Here is a 23539-nt window from a genome sequence, read left to right on the forward strand (position 1 = left end):
TGATTCATGTTGTAGCTGTTTACACTTCCTACACGATCCATGTGAATGTGTTGTTTATATATTGATACTGGATCTTTCACTGTTTCTGAGTTATTGGTACATCTAATCCAACTGATCCAGTCCTAGCAGCCAGTCTGAAAAGTAGCTACGGTATGTGGCTTTTAAGGGCAGCAGTGCTCCTGCAGCCACTGAAGGGCTAGAAAACCCCTTTGTTTTCTTTTGACTTCTATTGTTCTAATTTTATAGACTGCTCTTGATTCTCAAACTGTCTTAATCTTCTTCTGTAATCCATTAAATCCAAAAAGAGGGAAAAGAGAATGGGAGGTTTGTGGAGGGTCTCTAGTGGAAGCATTGCTGACTATCGTGGGATAAGGAGCCTGAATTGAGGACTACCACCCCTATTCAATCAGTAATCTGGAGGAGGTAGATGTCCTGGGAACCCAACAATTAGTCTTGCCCTATCAGAGATCAAGGAGAGAAGCTGACCAACAAGAGGCGGCAGTTCTCAAACTCCTGCACTGGGAGCTAGGGAATCTGCTCCACTAGGGGAAGCAGTCCTCGGATTATTCCTACTCAACCTAGAAGTTCTTCAGCTAGGGTCCATGGAACCTCAGTAATCCTGTTATGACAATTCTGCAAATTAGCTGGCGACAGGGAATATTGGCAAGTGCCTCATCTGTACCATTTCTTTAGTTCAGTGATGATGCCACTGGAAAAATTATGTGTTTTGTCTCCATCTGCTGGTAGGGTGACATAAATCCAGGCATCTGAACTGGTCTAGCAGGATAATAAAGAAACAGCCTTCTATTTCCTGTTCCAGACCCTATTATCCCAAGCATCCTGCAGGGAATAGGAGGGTAATAGTGAGACTGATATTGGAGCAGATAGAGAAGAAAACAGTGGAGTGCCTCTGCTCCTTAATCCACTATTTTGTAGCAGGCTATTTCAATACTAAAGCATTGTTGTTGCCTGTGGAAATGCCTTTGAAAGTTATTCTTTCTCCGTATCTTCTGATATTTTACTGTAATGTTCAGTTAATAAGGTAATGCAATATTTTTTGCATAATCATACCCATATTTGGGAATGGTAGTTATGATTAAGTTTAAGTATAGGAAGTAATAATGATGGATACAGATTTTTTTCTTGCAAATATTTTCAAAAGAAAGGCAATGTTATGAATTAACTTACCACTGGTCTGTGTACATCCCAAAATGCTCTCTCTTGGCTATCAAGAATTTTTCTTTCTATCTTGTCTCTTTTCTTGTCAACTCTGTCAGTGTTTTAATGAAGACAACTAGTGTTAATTACAGCACAGGTATTTCAGGGAAACAGTCTAATTGTAACAGGTCTGACAAAGAACTTGAAAAGAACTCACTTTGCTTGTGCTTCTGCTTGCATAAAAATAAATTCCCATTTTCGTGCAAATGCTCTCTGAAGCCTGGCCAAGCTTTCCTGTAAACATATCACAGTTTAGGGCTTGATTCAAAGTTATAGTTTTCCTTTAGCTTCTAATCTAAAGTACTGTCATGTTTTTCCCCTTGCAATCACACAGAAATCGTTTAAGCCTGCACAGTAGAAAGAGAAATAGACAGTGTTTGCCTATTCAAAAATGGCAGGGTGATCCACTGACTCACTGTAAATTCTAAACCCTGCTCTACAGAAAATTGCTGAGTCAATCTGGCTAGAAAAGCTGCAGAGGCAGCATTGAGAGTCCCTATAGTTGTGAAAAAGGAATAATCATTAAGGGCGACACTTGCTGACTGGATTTAGAGCTTCTGGGAAGAGCCCTGCTGAATATGGATTTTTTTTTTTTTTTTAATTGTTTGCCTTTTCCAAATCTAAGCTCAAGGTAACTCACATTCAGGCTCAGGAGATATTTTTCTGCCCAAATTGACTTATAGTCTGAGCCAGGGATAGCAACCACAGTCCTCGAGAGCCACAACCCAGTCAGGTTTTCAAGATTTCCACAATGAATATGCATCAGATTGATTTGCATGTACTGCTTCCATTTATGCAAATAGATCTCATATGGTACTGTATGTGGCCCAGGTGCACAATGATAGCCTAGTCTCTCTTTCTCCTCAGTGTGACAGAAGAGATGCAGAAGGACCCTATCCTCTAATACCAAACTGGTCAGCAATGTTGTAGTTTCTGGAGGGATACTGTGAACTTCATCCTTACTCCTTATGCCTATTAATATTCTAACCTAGATGTTATAGGGGTTAAGTTCCTATTGTTGGGATCTATGTTGCTAAGGCATTGACTGGAATGCTTTTTCTTAATAAAGAGGATCAATGGTCATGTTGTAAGGAAGAGCCAAAGACAAGGTTTCATTATTGAGAACCTACTTTGTAGCTAGGGCGAGGGAAGGGTCCCTTTGCCACCAGTTCCTTGCACTGATTATAGTTAACATTCCTATACTCATTCACTTTCTATCTCTTTCTGGAAGAGGTCAGAAAATTCCATGAACATACCATAAAAACATAGGCACTTAAGTGCTTTGAGAGCTGGGGGAGAGGAATTCTCAAACTCATAGAACGTCAACTGATATACTCCCATCCCTGCTGATCAGATAAAGGTCTTTTACAGGATTGTTCTTTTTATTTGGTTTTTTAAGGGATTTTTGTTTATTTGTTCTTTACACTTCAAGGCAATGTTGTCAATAGTGTAGACAATTGTTGATAAAAGGAAAACTCTACACAAAGTACAACAAAAAGCCTAATGGCTAAAGAAGTGGACTAAGAACTAAAAGATATCAGGTTGAAATCTCACTGTCACTGCTTGTGGTCTTCAGCAAGTCACTTAACTTTCCCTTGTATCAGGTACAAATTTAGACTGTAAGACCTCTGGGAACAGAAAACATCTACTGTATTATACCTGAATGTAACTCATCTTGAACTACTAAGAAAAGTGCAAGCTAAGTCCTACAATTTTGTTGGTTTTCTCTTTCACGTAAAAAGAATGCATATTCATAGTAAAGAACTTCCTTTCTGTCAGCCAGCTGAAAAAAATGTGAGGCTGATCATCAAGGCAGTGGGGAGAAGGGGGAGTTAATATAAATTCAAGGTCATTGTCACTCTGCTGTGCCAAAAACTGTTAGCACTGCTGACTTGGCCAGCATGCTAAGAGTTAACTACACTTCAGCAGGTCTAGTAAAATATGTATGGCAGAGCAAAATTTAGAACATCTAGTCATACCAGGGGTTGCTGAAAAGTTCTCAGTCCAACCAAACCAAGTTCCTAAATTTTGAACATTATTTTGCTTCTGTAGCTGAAAAGAGTGTTATCTTATTTCGTTAAGTGCCAATTTTACGAAATGAAATGTTTTGACATTGTTTCAGATCATTGATTGAACCATATCCATATCATTGGGCTGAAAACTTTTCAGCACCCCCTCATACGTACTGTATATTAAATTATAAGTCACCTAGGTGTTTAGTGGAAGATAAATACAGGCAGTCCCTGGGTTAAGTTGAATTTGTATGTAACTCGGATCCTAGTATTCTTCCCACCTTCTCCACCTCCTTGAGGCCCCTTTTCCATCCCTTTCCATCCATCCCACTATTCCCTTTCCACCACCACACCCAACATTACTCCCTTTCTTCGCTTACTCCCATCTCTACCTCACTCTTCTCCCACCACCATGTTTAATAATTCATTCCCTCCCCAACAATTCTCCTCTTTCTTCATCTCCCCATGTGCACCATCTCTCTTTTCCTCTCTTTCAAACACCCAATTCTCCCTTCTATTCCCTTCCCCATCTCAGCATCTCTTTCCTCACTCCCTCCATTCTTACATCCTATGGCTCATGCTCCATTCTGTGTCCCATGTTCATGTCCTCTCTCTCCTTCCTTCTATCCTTTGTCCAATATTTGTGATACTTCCCTCCTGAGTACCAATGTGCCGCTCTCCTTCCCTCCTGAGTTCCAACGCAGCACTCTCCCTCCCTCCCTCCCTCCATTCTGTGCCCCAAGTACGTGCCTAACTCCGGCGGGTATTTACCTTCTGGCCGGCTCCTGCCACCTTCTAGCTGCAGTCATTTTTCTGCACAAAGCAGTGGACAGCAACTCTTATGCATGTCCCGCAGCTGAGCTGGAAGCCTTCCCACTGACATGGAAGGAGCTTCCTCCGACGTCAGAGGGAAGGCTTCCGGCTCAGCTGCAGGATGTGCATAGAAGCCACTGACTGCGGCTTTGTGCAGAGAAACAACTGTAACTGGAAGGAGGAAGGCGCCGGCCAGAAGGTAAACACGCGCTTCCAGAGGAGGTGGTTGAGCAGAGTACGATTTTGGGTTTCAAAATGGGATTGGACGAGTTCCTGAAGGAAAGGGGGATTGAGGGGTATGGTTAGAGGGATACTATACAAGGCCAAATGTTTTAAGAAAAAGATCACTAACAGGTCTTTGACCTGGGGGGCCGCCGCGGGAGCGGACTGCTGGGCACGATGGACCTATGGTCTGACTCGGCAGAGGCGATGCTTATGTTCTTATGTTCTGTCAGGGGGCATAGAATGGAGGGAGGGAGGGACAGACGGCGCTTTGGAACTGGGGAGAGAGAGGGGTGTGTTGGGATTCTGGAGGGAGGGAAAGGGGCAAATTGGGACACCAAAGGTAGTATAGGACCCTCGTTCATATGTACAAGTCCGACATAAGTCAGATGTTAGAAAACGGGGACTATCTGTACACAAATAATAAAGAATTATACAGCTACCTGGCCTAATCAGATAATTACCATAGTATATAAATAATCAACATATGTGGTCAACATTAGAACAACTGAGGTAAATATTAAAAATGATTTATGCTGTTAGCATTTTTAATGTGGCTGCATTTTGGGACTTAACATTGCTTTGGAAGTTTTGGGGCAGTGGAATTGCTTAGCATATTAATTGAATGTGTTGAAATGTGTGTGCTAGATTTAACACCATTTGGTATATAGACCACCTAAGGGTTCCATACAAAGTTACAGAAAAGGGATAATATGATCCCCAAAGTACAAATATGTGTTTAACCTTTTGTTTTGAACATTATTATTCCCATATGACTAGTCTGTCTCTTTGGCAATCATCTAGTGTAGTCGTATTTATGTGTCAAATCTATTTTAGGAATTATGTCAACGCAGGTTTGTTTGTGTGAGTGTGTGTGTAAAATAAATGATCAATATTTTTATTATTTCATATCTAAGCCTTAGAAAAAAGCCAATAGAACTTACAGCTTCATAGTCTGCGAGCTCAAGACGTGCTTTGTTTTGCATTGTTCGTTTGCAGAGGTAAACCGCTGTAACACAGAAAATAAGCAACATTTTTAAAAAATTTCTAGCAAACATCAAAGATCCAAAATTTTTCTTTCAGTCACTTAAAATCAAAGACTTTTTCTTTGGTATTTAGGGTTTATAATATAATATGATACATATTATTCAAATCAATTGCTTACTTAGCATGAGGGGGAAATGTAGATGTAAATACATAATTGATTACATTCATTCAGGCTAATATTCAGAGTGATTTAAACAGGCCAGAGAGTCTATGGGCTCCTTTTACTAAAGTGCGTTAGGGCCTTAACACACACTAAGTTCCCGCACGTGCTAGACCTTAACGCCAGCATTGAGCTGGCGTTATTCTAGAAGAGTGCCACGTGGTGTAGCATGTGGTAATTTTGTGCGTGTGCTGAAAACGCTAGTGCACCTCAGTAAAAGGAGCCCTATGTTTCTTGTCCTATAAATAATTCCTAATCCACAACAGAACATTGTCTTCTATACTATGACTCCTTAATTTTCTAAGGAATCTCTCATGAGTAACTTTGTTGATACACTATAGGGCTCATTTTCAAAAACAAATTCAAAAAAGTGGAATAAAAGGGTGAATGGACGTTTTTCTTGCCAACCCATCCAAATCGCTATTTTTGAAACCTATTTTCTAAGCAGGGTTCTATGCTATTCCTCTGCAGTTCGCAGAGGGGTTTAGAGAGGTTGTATGGGCAGGACTAGGGCATGCTTATTTTACTGCCATATTCTAACATTTAAGAATACATCCAGGGCACAATTTGGACGTTTGGCGCTAGGCCTGTTTTAATAATGAATAAGTGCCATAAAGATGCCCAAACTGACTATATGACCACTGGAAAGATAAAAGCATGACACCCTCACACTCCCCCAGTGGTTACTGACCCTCTTCCACCTCCCAAAGATATACATGAAACAGTACACACCTACCTATATGATAGCTTCAGATGTTATGGGAAGTCCTAGTACAGCAGCAAGCAGGTCTCTGGAGTAGGTAAGTGGGTGGTGGTAGTCAGTCATGGAGATGGGAACTGAGGCCCATGCCTCACTCTAACCACTACATTTGTGGTGGAACATGTGAGCTCACCAAAATCTACTCAAATCCTAATGTACACACATATAGGGGACACCAATAGTGTAGTAAGAGTGAGAGGTGCTAGGGGCAGTGGCGCCCCTCCCCCACCATGCACGCCCCCTTGCCTTCCCCCGTTACTTGATGTCACTTCCTAGGCGTAGGTCCCGGAAGTGATGTCAAAGAAAGCACCAAAAAGGCAAGGGGAAGGCAAGGGGTGTGCGCAGCAAGGAGAGGAGCGGGGAGTAAGCGGGTGGGTGGAGAGGTTAACGGGTGCCACCGCACCTTTAGGAAGACCCTACTGGGGCAGACCGCACCCCCAGCACCCCCTTTACTATGCCACTGAGTGACACCTAAAGGAATAAGGACTATTGGGGTGTTATACAGTTGGGATCCGGTAGGTTTTGGAGGGTTAAAAATACACTATAAGGGAGTTATGATGAGATGTTTTCCTTGAGACCCCTTATGTAAAGTTTACTACAGTGCCCCACTGCTCTCCTGGGATGTCTCTTTAGCCAATCTACTAGAAATGCTGGCCCCTCCTACATCCCAATGGCTTGTTATGTGCATTTTTCTTTTGGATTTTTTTCTTTTATGGTTCAAAAAGATAAATACACATCTGAAAAAACCCATTTTCAAAAAAATAAAATAGACATTTTGCAGTTTTGAAACTGGACATTTTTTGTATGGGATTGTTATACTTCTTCAGTTAAATGTCCACACTTGAATTTGGACGTCATCAAAAATGCTCCTCTGAGTCAACCAGTTCACCTTTATCTACATGTTTATTCACACTTTCAAAGAAATGAAGCAAGTTGATAAGGCAAGACTTTTCTTGGTTGAACCCATGCTGACTCTGACCCATTAAACCATGTTTGTCTACATGTTCTGTAATTTTATTCCAAGGATACAGAAGGAACTTAGGAAGTTCTGGCAGCTCCACTGGCTGACCTTTTCAGTGCTTCTCTAGAGTCGGGAGTGGTACTGGAGAAGGGTGGATGCAGTCCCTATATACAAAAGTGGAATTAAGGAAGAAGAACAGAACTACAGGCCGATAAGTCTGACTTCTGTGGTAAGTAAATTAATAGCAACGCTTTTAAAACAGAGAATAGTCCAGTTTCAGGAATACAGTAGATTACAGGACCTCAGGCAACATGGATTTACTAGGGGCAGGTCTTGTCAGACAAATCTGATCAATTTCTTTGACTGGGTAACCAGATAATTGGATAGAGGGCAAGCACTAGATGTGGTGTATTTAGATTTTAGCAAAGCCTTTGACAATGTTCTACACAGGCATCTAAAAAAATAAACTGAGTGTTCTTGGTAATGGCCACAAAGTGACAGACTAGGTCAAGAACTGGTTGAGTGGAAGCAATAGAGGATAGTGGTCAATGGAGATTGCAATGAGGAAATGGATATTACCTCAAGGTTCGGTTCTTGGACCTGTTCTTTTTAACATTTTTGTAAGTGATATTGCTAAATGGATGATTGGTAAAATTAGCCTCTTTGTGGATGATACCAAAGTCTGCAATAGAGTAGACACCTCTGATGCTGTGGAAAACATGAGGAAGGACCTAGTGAAGTTTGAGGAATGGTCTAAAATGTAACAGCTAAGATTTAATGTTAAGAAATGCAAGGTCATGAATTTGGGCTACAGAAACCTGAGAGAACAGTTTAGGGGGTGAAGAACTTTTGAGCAAGGAAGAGTAAAGGGACTTAAGTGTGATAGTATATGATGATCTTAAGGTAGACAAACATGTTGAAAAGACAAAGGTGAAAGCTCTAAAAGGATGCATGGGTGCATAGGGAGAGGAATAATCAGTAGGAAAAAGGAGGCATTGATGTCCCTGTATAAGACTCTGGTGAGACTCATTTAGAATATTGTGTACAATTCTGGAGATTGCACTTTCTAAAAGATATAAAGAGGATGGAGTTGGTCCAGAGGAAGGCAACTAAAATGGACAGTGGTCTGTCATAAGGTGTATAGGGCCAGAATTAAAAATCTCAATATATGTATTTTGGAGGAAAAGCCGGAAGGGGGAAGTTATGATAGAGACGTTTAAATACCTATGTGACATAAATACACATGAGGTGAGTCTCTTTCAATTGAAAGGAAACTCCAGAGTGAGAGGGTATAGAATGATATTAAGATGCAATAGGCTTAAGAGTAATCTAAGGAAATACTTTTTACAAAAAGGTGGTAGATGCGTGGAATAGTTTTCCAGTAGAGGTGGTGGAGACAAAGACTATCTGAATTCAAGAAAAGTGAGACAGGCACATGGGATCAATTAGGGAACAGATAGTGGATACTGTGGGTGCGCATACTTGATGGGCCATTTGATCTTTATCTACCATCATGTTTCTATGTTTATTTTATCATAGTCGCTATTTCAAAAATTAAATGCCTCTATAGTAGATTTCCTTTATGACTTCAGATAAGAACATAAGAACATAAGAATTTGCCTCCGCCGGGTCAAACCAGAGGTCCATCCTGCCCTGCGGTCCACTCCCGCGGCGGCCCTTCAGATCTATCACCTGTGCTGTGGTCCCTGACTATTCCTATAAACTACCTCAACTCCTATCTGTACCCCTCAATCCCCTTATCATCTAGGAACCTATCCAAACCTTCTTTGGAGCCCTGTAACGTGCTCTGTCCTATCACGGCTCCGGAAGCGCGTTCCACGTGTCCACCACCCTCTGGGTAAAACAGAACTTCCTAGCGTTTGTTCTAAACCTGCCCCCTTTTAATTTCTCCGAGTGCCCCCTTGTACTTGTGGTTCCCCACAGTGTGAAGAATCTGTCCCTGTCTACCTTTTCTATGCCCTTAAGGATTTTGAAGGTTTCTATCATGCCTCCTCTAAGTCTCTGCTTTTCCAAGGAGAATAGCCCCAGCTTTTTCAACCTGTCCGCACATGAGAAGTTTTCCATACCCTTTATCAGTTTAATCGCTCTTCTCTGGACTCCCTCAAGTACTGCCATGTCCTTCTTGAGGTATGGCGACCAGTACTGGACATAGTATTCCAGATATGGGCGCACCATTGCACGATACAGTGGCATGATGACTTCCTTCGTCCTGGCCGTAATACCTTTCTTAATGATACCCAACATTTGGTTTGCTTTCCTTGAGGCCGTCGCGCATTGGGATATTAGCTCAAACTTGATCATGTTGGCATCTACACAAAAACCTGCCTTTTTTGGCAGCAGTTCCTCACCTGTGGAATTCTCTTCCTGTTATGATTCGTTCTGAGTTATCTTATGTAAAATTTTGATCAATGGTTAAGACGTATCTTTTTGGTTTAGCATTTTTATGAGAAATTTGGTAAATTGTGAAACCTTTTTGGCAACTATTTAAACAAGATTTAAACAAAATTATTTTCTTTTTAGATTTAGATTACTTAGATTTAATTAACTTTTAAATTTCATTTCATTTCTGGTCTCTATTGTTTTTTTAATTTGCTGTCCTATTATGGCATTCTTTTCGTTTCTTGTTTTTATATATTTTGTGCACTGTGCTGTTGACAAACCGAAGTGCGGTTAAAACTTTTAATAAACAAACAAACATTATGATCACCATTTCTCAGAAGACCCAACACCTTTATCTCTTGTACTATGCTCTGCATTCCACTAAGGACTAGATCTAAAATAGCTCCCTCTATTATCAATTCCTGAGCTAGTTGCTCCAAGAAGCAGTCATTTATTACATCTAGGAGTTTTACCTCCTTAGCTCTCCCTGATGTAACATTTATTCAGTCAATACTGGGGTAGTTGAAATAACCTATTATACTGTTGCCCAATTTTCCATCTTTCTAAACCTCTGTAAACCTTTCTTAATCTCTCTGCTCATTCTGTCCTGGGGGACAGTAGTATAGTCCTACCTTCACACATGGAACTTCTATCGGTAAGAATTCCATGCTGCTATCTGTTTCATGTAGAATGTTTATTCTGTTTGAATCAATTTTCTCTTTAACATATAGCACGACCCTGCCTCCAATTTGATCCACTCTATCATTTCAATATAATTTGTACCCTAATGCAGTATCCCACTGATTGTCCTCCTTCTACCAGGTCTCTGAGATGCCTAATATATTTAACTCTTCATTTAGTGGTATATACTCCAACTCTCCCATCTTATTTTTCAGGCTTCTGGCATTTGTATGCAGATACTTCAAATTCTGATTTTTTCCTGCATCTATAGACTACTTAGAAGTTGATTGGGATAATATTTAACCTTTACTTTCTTCTCCCTTTGCATACTCCTGGGAGGAGGAGCATTAAGGTTTGTTTGGGGGGGTTTCGGGGGGAGGGGGGTTGCCTCTTGGAAGGGGGTCATGTGGGTAGGAGGTGTATCTTAGGAGGCAACCGGACCGATGTCACCTAGAAATAAATTCCATGGCACCAAATGCATTCTCATCAAATGATCTAGCATAGCTTTTTGTTCACAAAGTTGCCTCACTACAATTATCCTTCCATTCACGTCTCTCCATGTAGACCTTACCTCCTGCAATCTCATCATCTGAGACTGACTTGTCAGGGCTATCTCCTATGTTAACATACTCTTGGGACACTTACTATACTTTCAACCTTCACCACAATTGCTTATGCAACCTGTGCACTTGACCTAATTCCCACCTCTTGATTGTTTCTTCCACATCTTGGGCTTTTATCCCTAGTTTACTCTATGATAAAGAGCAGCAGCAGTTTTGAAACATTTCCTCAAATGTGGAAGGAGGCTCTTGTCTGCCCTATCCTAAAAACACACTCTTGACCCTGTGACTCTATCAAACAATAGATCTGTCTCTTATCTTGCTAATCTCCGTTTCTTATTATCTGGATAAAATATGGCCATTTGGATGTGGTGGAAGTTATCAATGTGGGCTACCATTAAGACGAACTATTTTACCACAACTCCTGCTATTTTAGCACAGGTGCTATTTTACACCAAGAGAACCAGTTACTAATAACCCAGGTTAATAGTAAAATAACCCATCCTAACCACAGCCCATGTTGATAAGTTCCCCCTCAACAATTTAAATGATCTGATTTTATCCAAATAAATTTTCACAGTGTAAGCCAGTGTGGCTCCAGCATTCCTCCCGCCCCACTCCCATCTCTGCTAGGTTCCACTCCAACAGAAAGGGTATGTTAGAGGGGGCAGGATCTGGCAGAGATATATAGCATGGCTAAGGTAGTCTCTGTAAACAGCACTGCTCTTCCTAATGCTGGCACCATAAGGAAGAAACTTCAAGCTAGATAATGATGCAGAGAAAAAAAATTGTTCCCGTCCCCACCCCATCCCCACAAACCATCTAATCCCATCTGCACAAGCTTCAAATAGTTATGATTGTATACAGAACTTATTTTACTAAAGTATAAAAAGAAACAATATTCTGTACAATTGTCATTTTATAAAATCACAAATACAGAGCAAGGATCAACAAAAACCCCTGTCTCCCTTCTCCTCCCCTCACAAATATCCTCTCCACTATTGAGAAAACTGAAGTCAAATTGGTACTACAGGATGGTACACAGAAAAATCAGAGTGCTTCAATCACACATGGCAGGAATAATGTTAGGGGAGTACAACTAGAACAACTACCCTCTGTTCAGAGAGAGCCCTAAGCCAGCTTGAAGCTAAAGAAGCACAGCCTAGGCTTTGCAGTCACCAGTTACCATATGTCTAACACCAGCTCTAACAGGATACAACATATTTCAAATCTGATATATTGACCTTCTCTCCGATGTCAGAATTCACATCGGGGAAGACTTGTGGGCCTGATTGCACATCACCGCCCCTTCCTTTCCTTTCCTGCAGCGGCCAGCAGATAAGAGGGCGGCGAGCAGCACCAGCAGTGGGGAGGAGGGGGTGGCAATGAGCAGCAGCAGAACGCTGGGGGGCGGAGGTGTATTCACTCTATAAGTTGCATCCACTTTTCCACCCTCTTTTCCGGGATGGAAAAAGTGCGTCTTATGGAGCGAAAATAACGGTATTTATTTTTTTGCTTCAGGGGAGATGCATCGCTGTTTCTGTGATGTTGCATTGTATGCAGAGTCCAGTTTCTTGGTGGTTCAATTTAACCTTTGTCTACATATTTCTATTTTATCCCCCCTTTTACAAAACTGTAGAGCATTTTTTTAGTATGGCCTTGGTAGTAACAACTCCAACGCTCAGAAATCTATGAGCATCTGATCTGTTACCTCCATGGCTAAAAACTGAACTACAGTTTTGTAAAAGGGGGGGAGTTAGTTTGTGATTACATATTCCATACTAGGTGAAGGTGTTTTCTGTGTTCTGTGTGTTCGAAAGACATGGGATTCTGTTAGGATTGACTGTGCAGGATTGATCTGTACTAGTCTGGCTTGTTTAATTTTGCAATGGGTGTATTGATGTTATACTGCTCACTGCAGTATGTAAGATGCTGCCTTTTCCTAGGTACGCTTTTGTGTGAAGTGTGGATTGTTACTAAAAATCATGTTTTTTATACAGATGGGAGGGAGGGGTGTTAAAAAATGATAGGCCCCGGGTGTCACATATGCTAGGTATGCCACTGTAAGGGTGTTGAACATTGTGTTTTTCACATATTCATAGAACATATACAAAAACATGGATTAATGAGAGAAAGCCAACATGGATTTAGTCAAGGGAAATCTTGCCTCACCAATCTACTGAATTTCTTTGAAGGGGTGAATGAACATGTTAATAAAGATAAGCCAGTTGATATTGTGTATTTGGATTTTCAAAAAGCGTTTGACAAAGTACCTCATGAAAGACTTCTGAGGAAATTAGAGAGTCATGTGACAGGAGGCAATATCCTATTATTAAGAACTGGTTGAAAGACCAGAAAACAGAAAGTAGGTTTAAATGGTCAGTATTCTCAATGGTGAAGGATAAATAGTGGGGTTCACAAAAAAAACCCCACCTTTTTGTGTCATACAACTCAAAAAGTATATCTTAAATGTACTCCTGGTGTATAACGTTTACTGTTACTTGCTATATTGACCTTAGCAAAGGAGGAAAAGCCTCAGATCCCCGTACAAGCGCAAAGCTGAAAAAAGCATACTAGACCGGAGATAACTTCATAGGCTGAAAAACCTCCTGCTCGAACAAAACTTATAAATCTCATAGCTGTTCAACAATGCTTCAATGTACATTCAAGCTCTGTGAGAGGTCAAAAAACCAGAATCAGTCACTTATCTTTGCTCGAGTCACTGTGCTGTCGGTACTGTTGGAACTATATGTTGTTAGTACTGTCCCCCCACTGCCGACGATAGCTAGCTGGGTGTTTCGCCAGTAGACTGCATCAGGGCGTGGGACTCCTCACTGTCAGTGCTACGATTTAACAGTGCTCTTTTTCAAGATAATGGCACTCACATCCCTGCCTCTAGGTGAAGTCCTTATTATCTCCAGGACTACAAATCTCAGATCTGTAAATGTATGTTGTGCCTGCAGGCAGTGACCCACTAAAGGTGCATCTTGATTCTGATGGCGTAAACGAGATTTATGTTCTAAAAGTCTAGATTTTTAAAGACCTAGTGGTCTCGCCCACATAAACTAAGCCACAGGGGCACCAGATGGCATGCACTACTTGGGCCGTCAAACAATTTGAATTATGTCTCAAATGAATAAATCGGGCATTTACATTACATTACATTACTGACTTATATTCTGCCTGATTTCTATTCCGCCATTACCTTGCGGTTCAAGGCGGATTACATAAGGAGTTAGCTGGACATTTAGGAATACATAAGGAGTTATCTGAACATTTTCAGTGGTAATACAGAATAGAGGGTTGCAATTGGGGATTGACATGATTCTTGCTGTGTTAGTTTGTCTGTAAGGATTTCTTGAATAGTAGGGTTTTTATTTCTTTTCTGAAGGTTTAGTAGTCTGAGGTTGTGATTAGTAAATTGGAGAGTTGGTAGTCTAGTTTTGCTGCTTGAGTGGCTAGGAGGCCATCGTACATTTTTTTTCATTTGACGTTTCTGATTGACCAGAAAAAGAACACCCGCATAAACTACAGTGCCCACATGGGTAATGGCCTTGTGGTGAGTCCACGATGACACCTTTTGCTGGAAGATATGATGGTGAAACCAACTCTTTGAGATTTCTACCTCTAGTGAATGCAAATTGAGGAGGCTCTTGGAAGATCTCATGTAATTGCATCACATACCAATGTTTTTGATACATTGTTGAACTTCTTGTATACCTGTTGAATATAGCAATACACAGGTAATTTGTTCCAATGGTTGTTTCAACTGGGGCAACAGTAAATAAGATCTTTCAGCCCATCGGGCCCACTTATAAGCTTTTTTTTTTTTTACCACAGAGGAAGGATATCCACGAGCAAGAAACCGTTGTCTTAATCTAGTTGCCTGGGATTCAAACTCCTCAGCTGTTGAGCATATCCTCCCTAGTCTCAGGAACTGCCCTTACTGAAATATTCCAGTGTAAGTGAATAGGGTGATTACTTGTGCAATGTTAAAGTGTGTTCCGGTCTGTAGGTTCCGAGAAAATCGTGTAAAAGAAACCTTCATCCGTACGGGAGATGGATAAGTCCAAGAAGCAAATGTTGTCCCGATAGTAAGAATAAGTAAATCGTAAGTTGCTGTCACAGGTGTTTAGCCATATGAAGAAATTGCTTAACTGTTCCTCATTACCCTCCCAGATCAAGAAGATGTCGTCGATAAACCTCTTCCAAAATTGAATGCGAATCTTCCATGTCGTATCACTTAAAAAACGAACTTTGAAATCACTCACACAGAGGTTGGCAATATCAGGGGCAACCGTGGCCCCCATTGCGGTGCCTTTAATTTGGAAGAAATATTTATCCTGAAACAAGAAATAATTCTTTTGTAGGACAAACTGTAATAGTGTGGTCAAAAAGAGGTAGGTGGATGTTCAATATCTGTTCTAATTTCTAAAACATCTCCTATAAGCTGAACCACTGTGTCTTATGGAATTTTGGTGTAAAGTGCCTCTGTCTGCTGTCACCAGTAAAAGGGATGCATTGCGTGGAATTTGGCACCTATCCAACTGAGTCATGAAATTGGTGGAGTCTCTAACATATGACTCTGCAAGAGGGACAAAGGGACATAAAAAGGTGTCTATGTAAACCAATAAAGGTTCAAGTAAAGAGCCTTTGGATGAAATGATGAGCCGTTCTGGTGGCTTGCGAAGATCTTTGTGTATTTTTGGCAAGAGATATAAAACCGGTGTAATGGGATATTGTACAGTAAGAAACTAATGTTCTTTGATGGTAATATAACCTGAGTTGCAAGCCTCTAGAAGAAAATTGTCTATTTCTAACTTCCCCCATGCAGCATCATTCCTTCTCTTGCCCCCCCCCCCATGCAGCATCTCTCACTCTCTTGTCCTTCCCTATGTCCAACAATCCCTTCCTCCCTCCTCTTGTCCAGTTTTTCCTTAGTGCCCCTGGTCTAGATCCACCCCCTGCCTTAACAAGCTTCTCTAAAAGCTCAGGCTCACCCAGCAACAGTGCCCACCTGACAGCTTGCATGGGGGGCAGATCTGCAGGCTTGCAACTCCCTCTCTCATAGCAAGTGTATTTTTCATTAAAAGAGCAGCAGCAGAGGTAGTTCAAGCTATCAAGTCTGAGTAATGCAAATTGTCTTTTGAATGTGTGTGCTCCGAGAGTGTTTAAGTCTCTAAAAGCAGAGATTGCCCCATCAGTTGAGTGTATCATTAATTGTTCTCTAGCTACAGGATTTGTTCCTGATATGTTGAAGCAGGCAGCAATTTGTCCTCTTCTTAGGGTTTTTCTCTTTATATTACAAAGGTGGAACGTTTTCAACCTATTTTAAATCATATGTTAATGCCTAAGGTCATGGAGAAAGTTGTGTTATAGCAATTAGTGGATTATGTGGGTTTCAAAGCTTGCTTGGATGAATTCCAATTTGGATTTTGTCATGGCCAAAACACAGAATTGCTTCTATTATCACTTTGTGAAGAGATACGGAAAGAGTTTGATAAAGGGAAGTAATACTTTTTAGTATCGTTTGATTTGGCTGCAGCATTTGATACTGTCAATCATGTACTGCTTATTGATCGGTTGCACTTCTTTGGTATTTCAAGAACCGTTCTTAGATGGTTTTAGTCATGTCTCTCTAATCAAAGTTTCTGTATTGTAACTGGGAATCTAAGATTGGATTTTCTTCCCCCTTACCAGCAGGTTACCTCAGGGCAGAGAATGAAATGGGAACAAATTTGTCCCTGTCCCTGCAGAATCTCACTTAAGTGTTTGAGGCTTGTGCAGATGATGTCACATCTTACAGAAGTCGCGGGGACTGGACGGGGATGGAGATAGTTCCCGTGGGGATGGGGACAAATTTGTCCCTGGGCCATTCTCTACCTCAGGGTTCTTCCCTGTCAGCTTTGTTATTCAACTTATTTATGGCACCTGTTGGTAAGTTTGCTGGTCTTGGGGTGAAATATTGATCTATGTGGTTGATTTGCAAATTTTCTTTCGGTTACCTGATGATTGTGAGCAAAGTTTTCAATTACTTACTTCGTATTTGAATGTTATTGTGGATTGGATGATGGTGAATTGTCTATACTTGTATTTGAATATCTTTAAAACAAAGATTTTCTGGTTGTCAGCTTCTGGGGCATTGGGATTCCCCTTAACTTTTGAGTATGATGGAGTTCAGATTCCAGTGCAACATGAGATAAAAAGCTTAGGGGTGTTATTAGACTCTTCACTATCATTTCAGGGTCATATTGTAGTAGTGTTTAGGAATTTTTTTAAAGATTTGGTTGGTATTGAAATCTGCAGGGTTTGCTTTCTCCCACCAATTTTCAGCAGGTTATGCAATATTATGCACAACCGCATTTTGATTATTGAACTGCTCTTTTGTGTGGACTGCCTAAAAATTCACTGAGGGATCACCTGGGCCCTTCAGATGGCCCAAAATGCAGCAGCGCAAGTGACGGGAGGTGTTTCACGTTTTGAGCATTTGTCTTCTCTACTAATTGATTTGCATTGGCTTCCGATTGTTTAAAGAATTCAGTTCAAGAATGTAGTTTTAGTGTATAAGATATTGCATCAAGTTTTTTGGGTTTTTTTAAATTTCTTTATTCATTTTTGCATATCACAACAAGTGTATCCGAAAAAGTCATATGATCTTATAAATACACACTTGATTTTCCTTCATGTAATACTTTAAGTACAACACATCATTCTTATATTCATATTCTATAATATCTTGAATATTATGTAATACATTTAATATGTAAAGCAATTATAATTAAAATAGAAAACCCTCCCAATCCCATCAAGTTTTGCTTGGGGTGGTAACTAATCTAACTGTGTCTTACAAGTCTTCTTGTTCTTTGCGATCTCAGTCCATGCATTTGTTGGAAATAGCCTCTGAGACAATTTAGTAGGATATCGATTCGTTCTCAAGTTTTGTGCGTGACAGGCCCTCAATTGTAGAATGCCCTTGCAGAAGCAGTCTGTCAGATTCCAACATTTTTATCTTTACGTAAGTACCTCAAGGCACATTATATCCAGGAGGCTTTTTGTAAAGTGTGAAGTGATAATATTTTTGTGAAGAATGTAGTTTTTAGCAAGTATGTTTATATATTATGTATGTTTCATCTAACCCGCATAGATTTTTGGAATGTGTGGGACATACAGTACATGTTTTAACTAAATAAATAAATTCCTATTTGCTGCCTGCAACTGACCCCAAAGCCTTCTGTCTGCAACGTCCCCCCCAGACAGAATAGAAAGTTGTGTAAGAGAGAGGTAGGACACAGCAGATGGAAGGCTTCAGGGTCAGCCATGGGCAATGAATATAAATTGCTGCCTCTCTCTTTTGAAGAAAAAACACTTGCTATGGGAGGGAAAGAGGGAAATGCAAGTCCGAGGACCTCCCCCCCAGGCTGGCTGTCGGGGGGAGGCACTAATGCTGGGTGGGCCAAGGTCCATCCATAGATACGCCTTTGGTGTGTTCAGCCTCACGAGTTGTAGTCTATAGCAAGCAATGTGAAAAGAAATAATTGGGAACCATACTCCAAGTTTACTATAATTTGACTTTAACAATTTTAGCTACTGTGTGTTTGGCTGCACTTGAATTGACTTCTACAGTAGGCAGTGAGAACAGAAATATAGAACTGAGAAGTACATTCCAAAATGTAAATCAACAATTGTAGAGAGCATGATTGGAACCCCATTTCTCAAGTTAACTGCTATGTCTTCTCCAGTCAATAGCAGTGTGAAGCAGACATCAAGACAACAGAATTAAAATTGGAAACTTGCACTCAAATTTACAGGCAAAACAGATCTAGGAATGAAAATAAGAACAGAGAAAATGCTACAAATGTAAATGAAAACACAGGAATAGGAAAAGGTGTATATATAAAGTAGTGCATAAAACTCATTGCGCACAAGAATCTTACAGTGTTTCAAATCATACATGATTCCCTGCCAGGAAAAGCAGGTTCTTGGGTCAAATAGTGCTGCCACTGCAGAGCAGCAGCATGGCAGGTCCAAAAATTGCTATAATGCCATAAAAGCAAGGTCTTAGCTCAAAACATCTTTAATGTTCTTTAGCATTTTCTTTATCTTCATCCAATGCTCAACCAAGCATGGTTAGAAACAGATTAAAAATGGTTCCCTCACTGCAAAGGTGGGGCCCCAGGTCCAAAAATTATAGCTTACTTTCAGAGAAGTATTGTCTAAGATTAAAATGATTCATTGACTGAAAAGTGTGGTCCCAAGTCCAAACATTACTGCAATACTAGACAAGCATGATCTCCTTGCAGCAAGTACTGACTATAATTAAGGAAGAAACTAAGGATTTTAACACTGATGTTGTTATCCATCTGGGAACAAATGACCTGGCCAACAACTCCACACTTGCAGCACAGAAAGCTTTTCGGGAGCTTGGTGAGGGCGTGAAACCTTTTGTAAAGACTTTAGCTTTTTCTGAAATACTGCCTGCATATGGAAAAGGAGAGCAAAGAATGAAAAACACAGAGGACTTTAATAGATGGCTCAGAGCCTGGTGTCATCAAGAAGGCTTCAGGTACATAGGAGGATGGGGAAATACATGGAAGGACAAGAAGCTATATTGCACTGATGGGCTACATATTACTACAGCAGGAAAAAGAAACCTTGCAGAGAAATTTAGACAATATTTTTCTAGGCATTTAAACTAGAAGGTGGGGGTGGTGTATGTAGAGACCACCCCCGGCAAAAGAAAAGATGTGATAGTAGTAAAGGCTGCAACAAAAGCAATATCAGCAACTCATTTCTTAGTATTGCAGCGGAAAGTGAAACGACACAAAAATCCATACGAAAAAGGAGATTATCGCTGAAAAATAGCTGGAAAGCGATGACCACAAATGCTCGCAGTCTAAGCAACAAAGTTCATGATCTGCAAGCCCTAATATTAGAGGCAGATCTAGATATTGTTGCTATCACAGAGACATGGTTCAGTGAATCACATGGATGGGATGCAAACATACCGGGATATAATCTTTTTAGGAAGGACAGAGATGGTCATAAAGGTGGAGGAGTAGCTCTCTATGTAAAGATCAATATCCAAGCGACCGAAATGCAAGGGACCTGGGGAGAGGAAGAAGCGATATGGATTGCTCTGAAAAGAGAAGATGGAACTTCTATCTACGTGGGTGTAGTCTACAGACCTCCGACTCAATCGCAGCAAATTGATAAGGATCTGATTGTGGATATCCAAAAGTTTGGAAGGAAAGAGGAGGTTCTGCTGTTGGGAGATTTCAACCTGCCGGATGCGGACTGGAATGTTCCGACTGCGGAATCGGAAAGAAGTAGGGAGATTGTGGATGCCTTTCAAGAGGCTCTGCTCAGACAAATGGTGACGGAACCCACAAGGGAAAAAGCGATATTGGATCTGGTCCTCACAAATGGAGAGAGTATATCTAATGTTCGAGTGGGTGCTCACCTGGGTAGTAGCGATCATCAAACGGTTTGGTTTGATATAACGGCTAAAGTGGAGAGCGGCCGCACGATACTTAAAGTCCTAGATTTCAAACGTACGGACTTTAATGCAATGGGAAAGTACCTGAAGAAAGAGCTGTTAGGATGGGAGGACATAAGAGAAGTGGAAAGACAGTGGTCTAAGCTGAAAGGAGCGATAAAAATGGCTACGGACCTTTATGTGAAGAAAATCAATAAAAACAAGAGAAAAAGGAAGCCGATATGGTTCTCCAACCTAGTGGCTGAGAAAATAAAGGCGAAAGAGTTGGCGTTCATGAAATATAAAAAAACCCAAGAAGAGGAGAGCAGAAAGGACTACAGGGTGAAACTGAAAGAAGCCAAGAGAGAGATACGTTTAGCGAAGGCACAGGCGGAAGAACAAATGGCTAAAAATGTAAAAAAGGGAGATAAAAATTTTTTCAGATATATTAGTGAAAGGAGGAAGATAAAAAATGGAATTGCTAGGCTAAAAGATGCTGGGAACAAATATGTGGAGAGTGATGAGGAGAAAGCAAATGTGCTAAACAAATACTTCTGTTCTGTGTTCACAGAAGAAAATCCTGGAGAAGGACCGAGATTGTCCGGCAAAGTTACACGAGAAAATGGAGTAGATTCTGCGCCGTTCACGGAGGAGGGTGTTTATGAGCAACTTGAAAAACTGAAGGTGGACAAAGCGATGGGACCAGACGGGATCCATCCCAGGATACTAAGGGAACTCAGAGAGGTTCTGGCGAGTCCTATTAAAGACTTGTTCAACAAATCTCTGGAGACGGGAGTGATTCCTGGGGATTGGAGGAGAGCGGATGTGGTCCCTATTCATAAAAGTGGTCACAGGGATGAAGCAGGAAACTACAGGCCGGTGAGCCTCACTTCAGTTGTTGGAAAAATAATGGAAGTGTTGCTGAAAGAAAGGATAGTGTATTTCCTTGAATCTAATGGGTTACAGGATCCGAGGCAACATGGCTTTACAAAAGGTAAATCGTGCCAAACGAACCTGATTGAATTTTTTGATTGGGTGACCAGAGAGCTGGATCAAGGACATATGCTAGATGTAATTTACTTGGATTTCAGCAAAGCCTTTGATACAGTTCCTCATAGGAGGCTGTTGAACAAACTTGAAGGGCTGAAGTTAGGACCCAAAGTGGTGAACTGGGTCAGAAACTGGCTATCGGACAGACGCCAGAGGGTGGTGGTTAATGGAAGTCGCTAGAAGGAAGGAAAGGTGACTAGTGGAGTCCCTCAGGGTTCGGTGCTGGGGCCAATCCTGTTCAATATGTATGTAAGTGACATTGCTGAAGGGCTAGAAGGAAAAGTGTGCCTTTTTGCAGATGATACCAAGATTTGTAACAGAGTAGACACCGAAGAGGGAGTGGAAAATATGAAAAAGGATCTGCAAAAGTTAGAGGAATGGTCTAATGCCTGGCAACTAAAATTCAATGCAAAGAAATGCAGAGTAATGCATTTGGGGATTAATAATAGGAAGGAACCGTATATGCTGGGAGGAGAGAAGCTGATATGCACGGACGGAGAGAGGGACCTTGGGGTGATAGTGTCCGAAGATCTAAAGGTGAAAAAACAGTGTGATAAGGCAGTGGCTGCTGCCAGAAGGATTCTGGGCTGTATAAAGAGAGGCGTAGTCAGTAGAAGGAAGAAGGTGTTGATGCCCCTGTACAGGTCATTGGTGAGGCCCCACTTGGAGTATTGTGTTCAGTTTTGGAGACCGTATCTGGCGAAAGACGTAAGAAGACTTGAGGCGGTCCAGAGGAGGGCGACGAAAATGATAGGAGGCTTGCGCCAGAAGACGTATGAGGAGAGACTGGAAGACCTGAATATGTATACCCTAGAGGAAAGGAGAGACAGGGGAGATATGATTCAGACGTTCAAATACTTAAAGGGTATTAACGTAGAACAAAATCTTTTCCAGAGAAAGGAAAATGGTAAAACCAGAGGACATAATTTGAGGTTGAGGGGTGGTAGATTCAGGGGCAATGTTAGGAAATTCTACTTTACGGAGAGGGTGGTGGATGCCTGGAATGCGCTCCCGAGAGAGGTGGTGGAGAGTAAAACTGTGACTGAGTTCAAAGAAGCGTGGGATGAACACAGAGGATTTAGAATCAGAAAATAATATTAAATATTGAACTAGGCCAGTAACTGGGCAGACTTGCACGGTCTGTGTCTGTGTATGGCCGTTTGGTGGAGGATGGGCTGGGGAGGGCTTCAATGGCTGGGAGGGTGTAGATGGGCTGGAGTGGGTCTTGACGGAGATTTTGGCAGTTGGAACTCAGGCACAGTACCGGGTAGAGCTTTGGATTCTCGCCCAGAAATAGCTAAGAAGGAAAAAAAAAAAAAAATTTAAATTGAATCAGGTTGGGCAGACTGGATGGACCATTCAGGTCTTTATCTGCCGTCATCTACTATGTTTATATATGTTACAAGTGAAGCCAGCATTAACCTTGCTGGCCATTGAGCTCATAGTGCTTAACTGAGTGGGGTATATACACGAGTAGAGCATGGCTGGGTCACTGGCATATCTGCATGTTGACACATGTAAGAATACTATCAGTTACTCACATTACTTGGCACATGTAGTTGCCATTTACACCTGCCACTGACAAGTTGAAAATGGATGATCCTAAACTGAGGCATGCCTATGTTGACTAGTATTCTAGAAGAACATCTTGGCACTCAGATGCCATTATAGAGCTGGTGTCTAGTGCATGGCATCGGCATGTCTAAAAAGAGGCAACAATTTATAGAATTGTCTTCTTTATGTAGTGGACCCTAGGACAAATAACATGCAATAATGATGGTAAGGGTAATGCATTTGATATTCTGAAGATAAGAACATAAGAATAGCTTTACTGGGTCAGACCAATGGTCCTTCAAGTCCAGTAGCCTGTTCTCAAAGTGGCCAATCCAGGTCACTAGTACATGGTCAAAACTCAAGGAGTAGCAATCTAATCTGCCTACCTTTTTGGACAGGTTACTGATCCCTTATACTCCATCCAGAACTCTACAGTCCTCTGACCAAAACCTTTTCTCAGTACCATATCTTAAAGTTATCGGCACGAGACGAACAGAAATATTTTCAGTAGCTGCACCTCAACTATGAAATTCTTTGCCTGGATATTTTAGAGGAGAACCCGCTCTAGATAAGTTTAAATGTTTTTTGAAAATGTTCCTTTTTAAAGATGCTTTTGATAATTAAAA

At 41.1% G+C, this 23539-nt stretch overlaps 1 protein-coding gene across 2 annotated transcripts in view; it reads right to left on the minus strand.

The window, feature by feature from the left end:
* The window catches only part of RGS7 (regulator of G protein signaling 7), a 495704-nt gene that overhangs the window by 146129 nt on the left and 326036 nt on the right, over positions 1-23539 (minus strand). For both annotated transcript variants that reach the window (XM_033939445.1, XM_033939446.1), the window contains exons 6-8: positions 5210-5274; positions 1376-1452; positions 1189-1270 (exon numbers count right to left, since the gene is read on the minus strand). In XM_033939445.1, the coding sequence (XP_033795336.1) occupies positions 1189-1270; positions 1376-1452; positions 5210-5274 (224 nt within the window). The remainder of the gene's footprint in view (positions 1-1188; positions 1271-1375; positions 1453-5209; positions 5275-23539) is intronic.

Source organism: Geotrypetes seraphini, chromosome 3, assembly GCF_902459505.1.
Source record: "Geotrypetes seraphini chromosome 3, aGeoSer1.1, whole genome shotgun sequence".
Taxonomy (NCBI): Eukaryota; Metazoa; Chordata; class Amphibia; order Gymnophiona; family Dermophiidae; genus Geotrypetes; species Geotrypetes seraphini.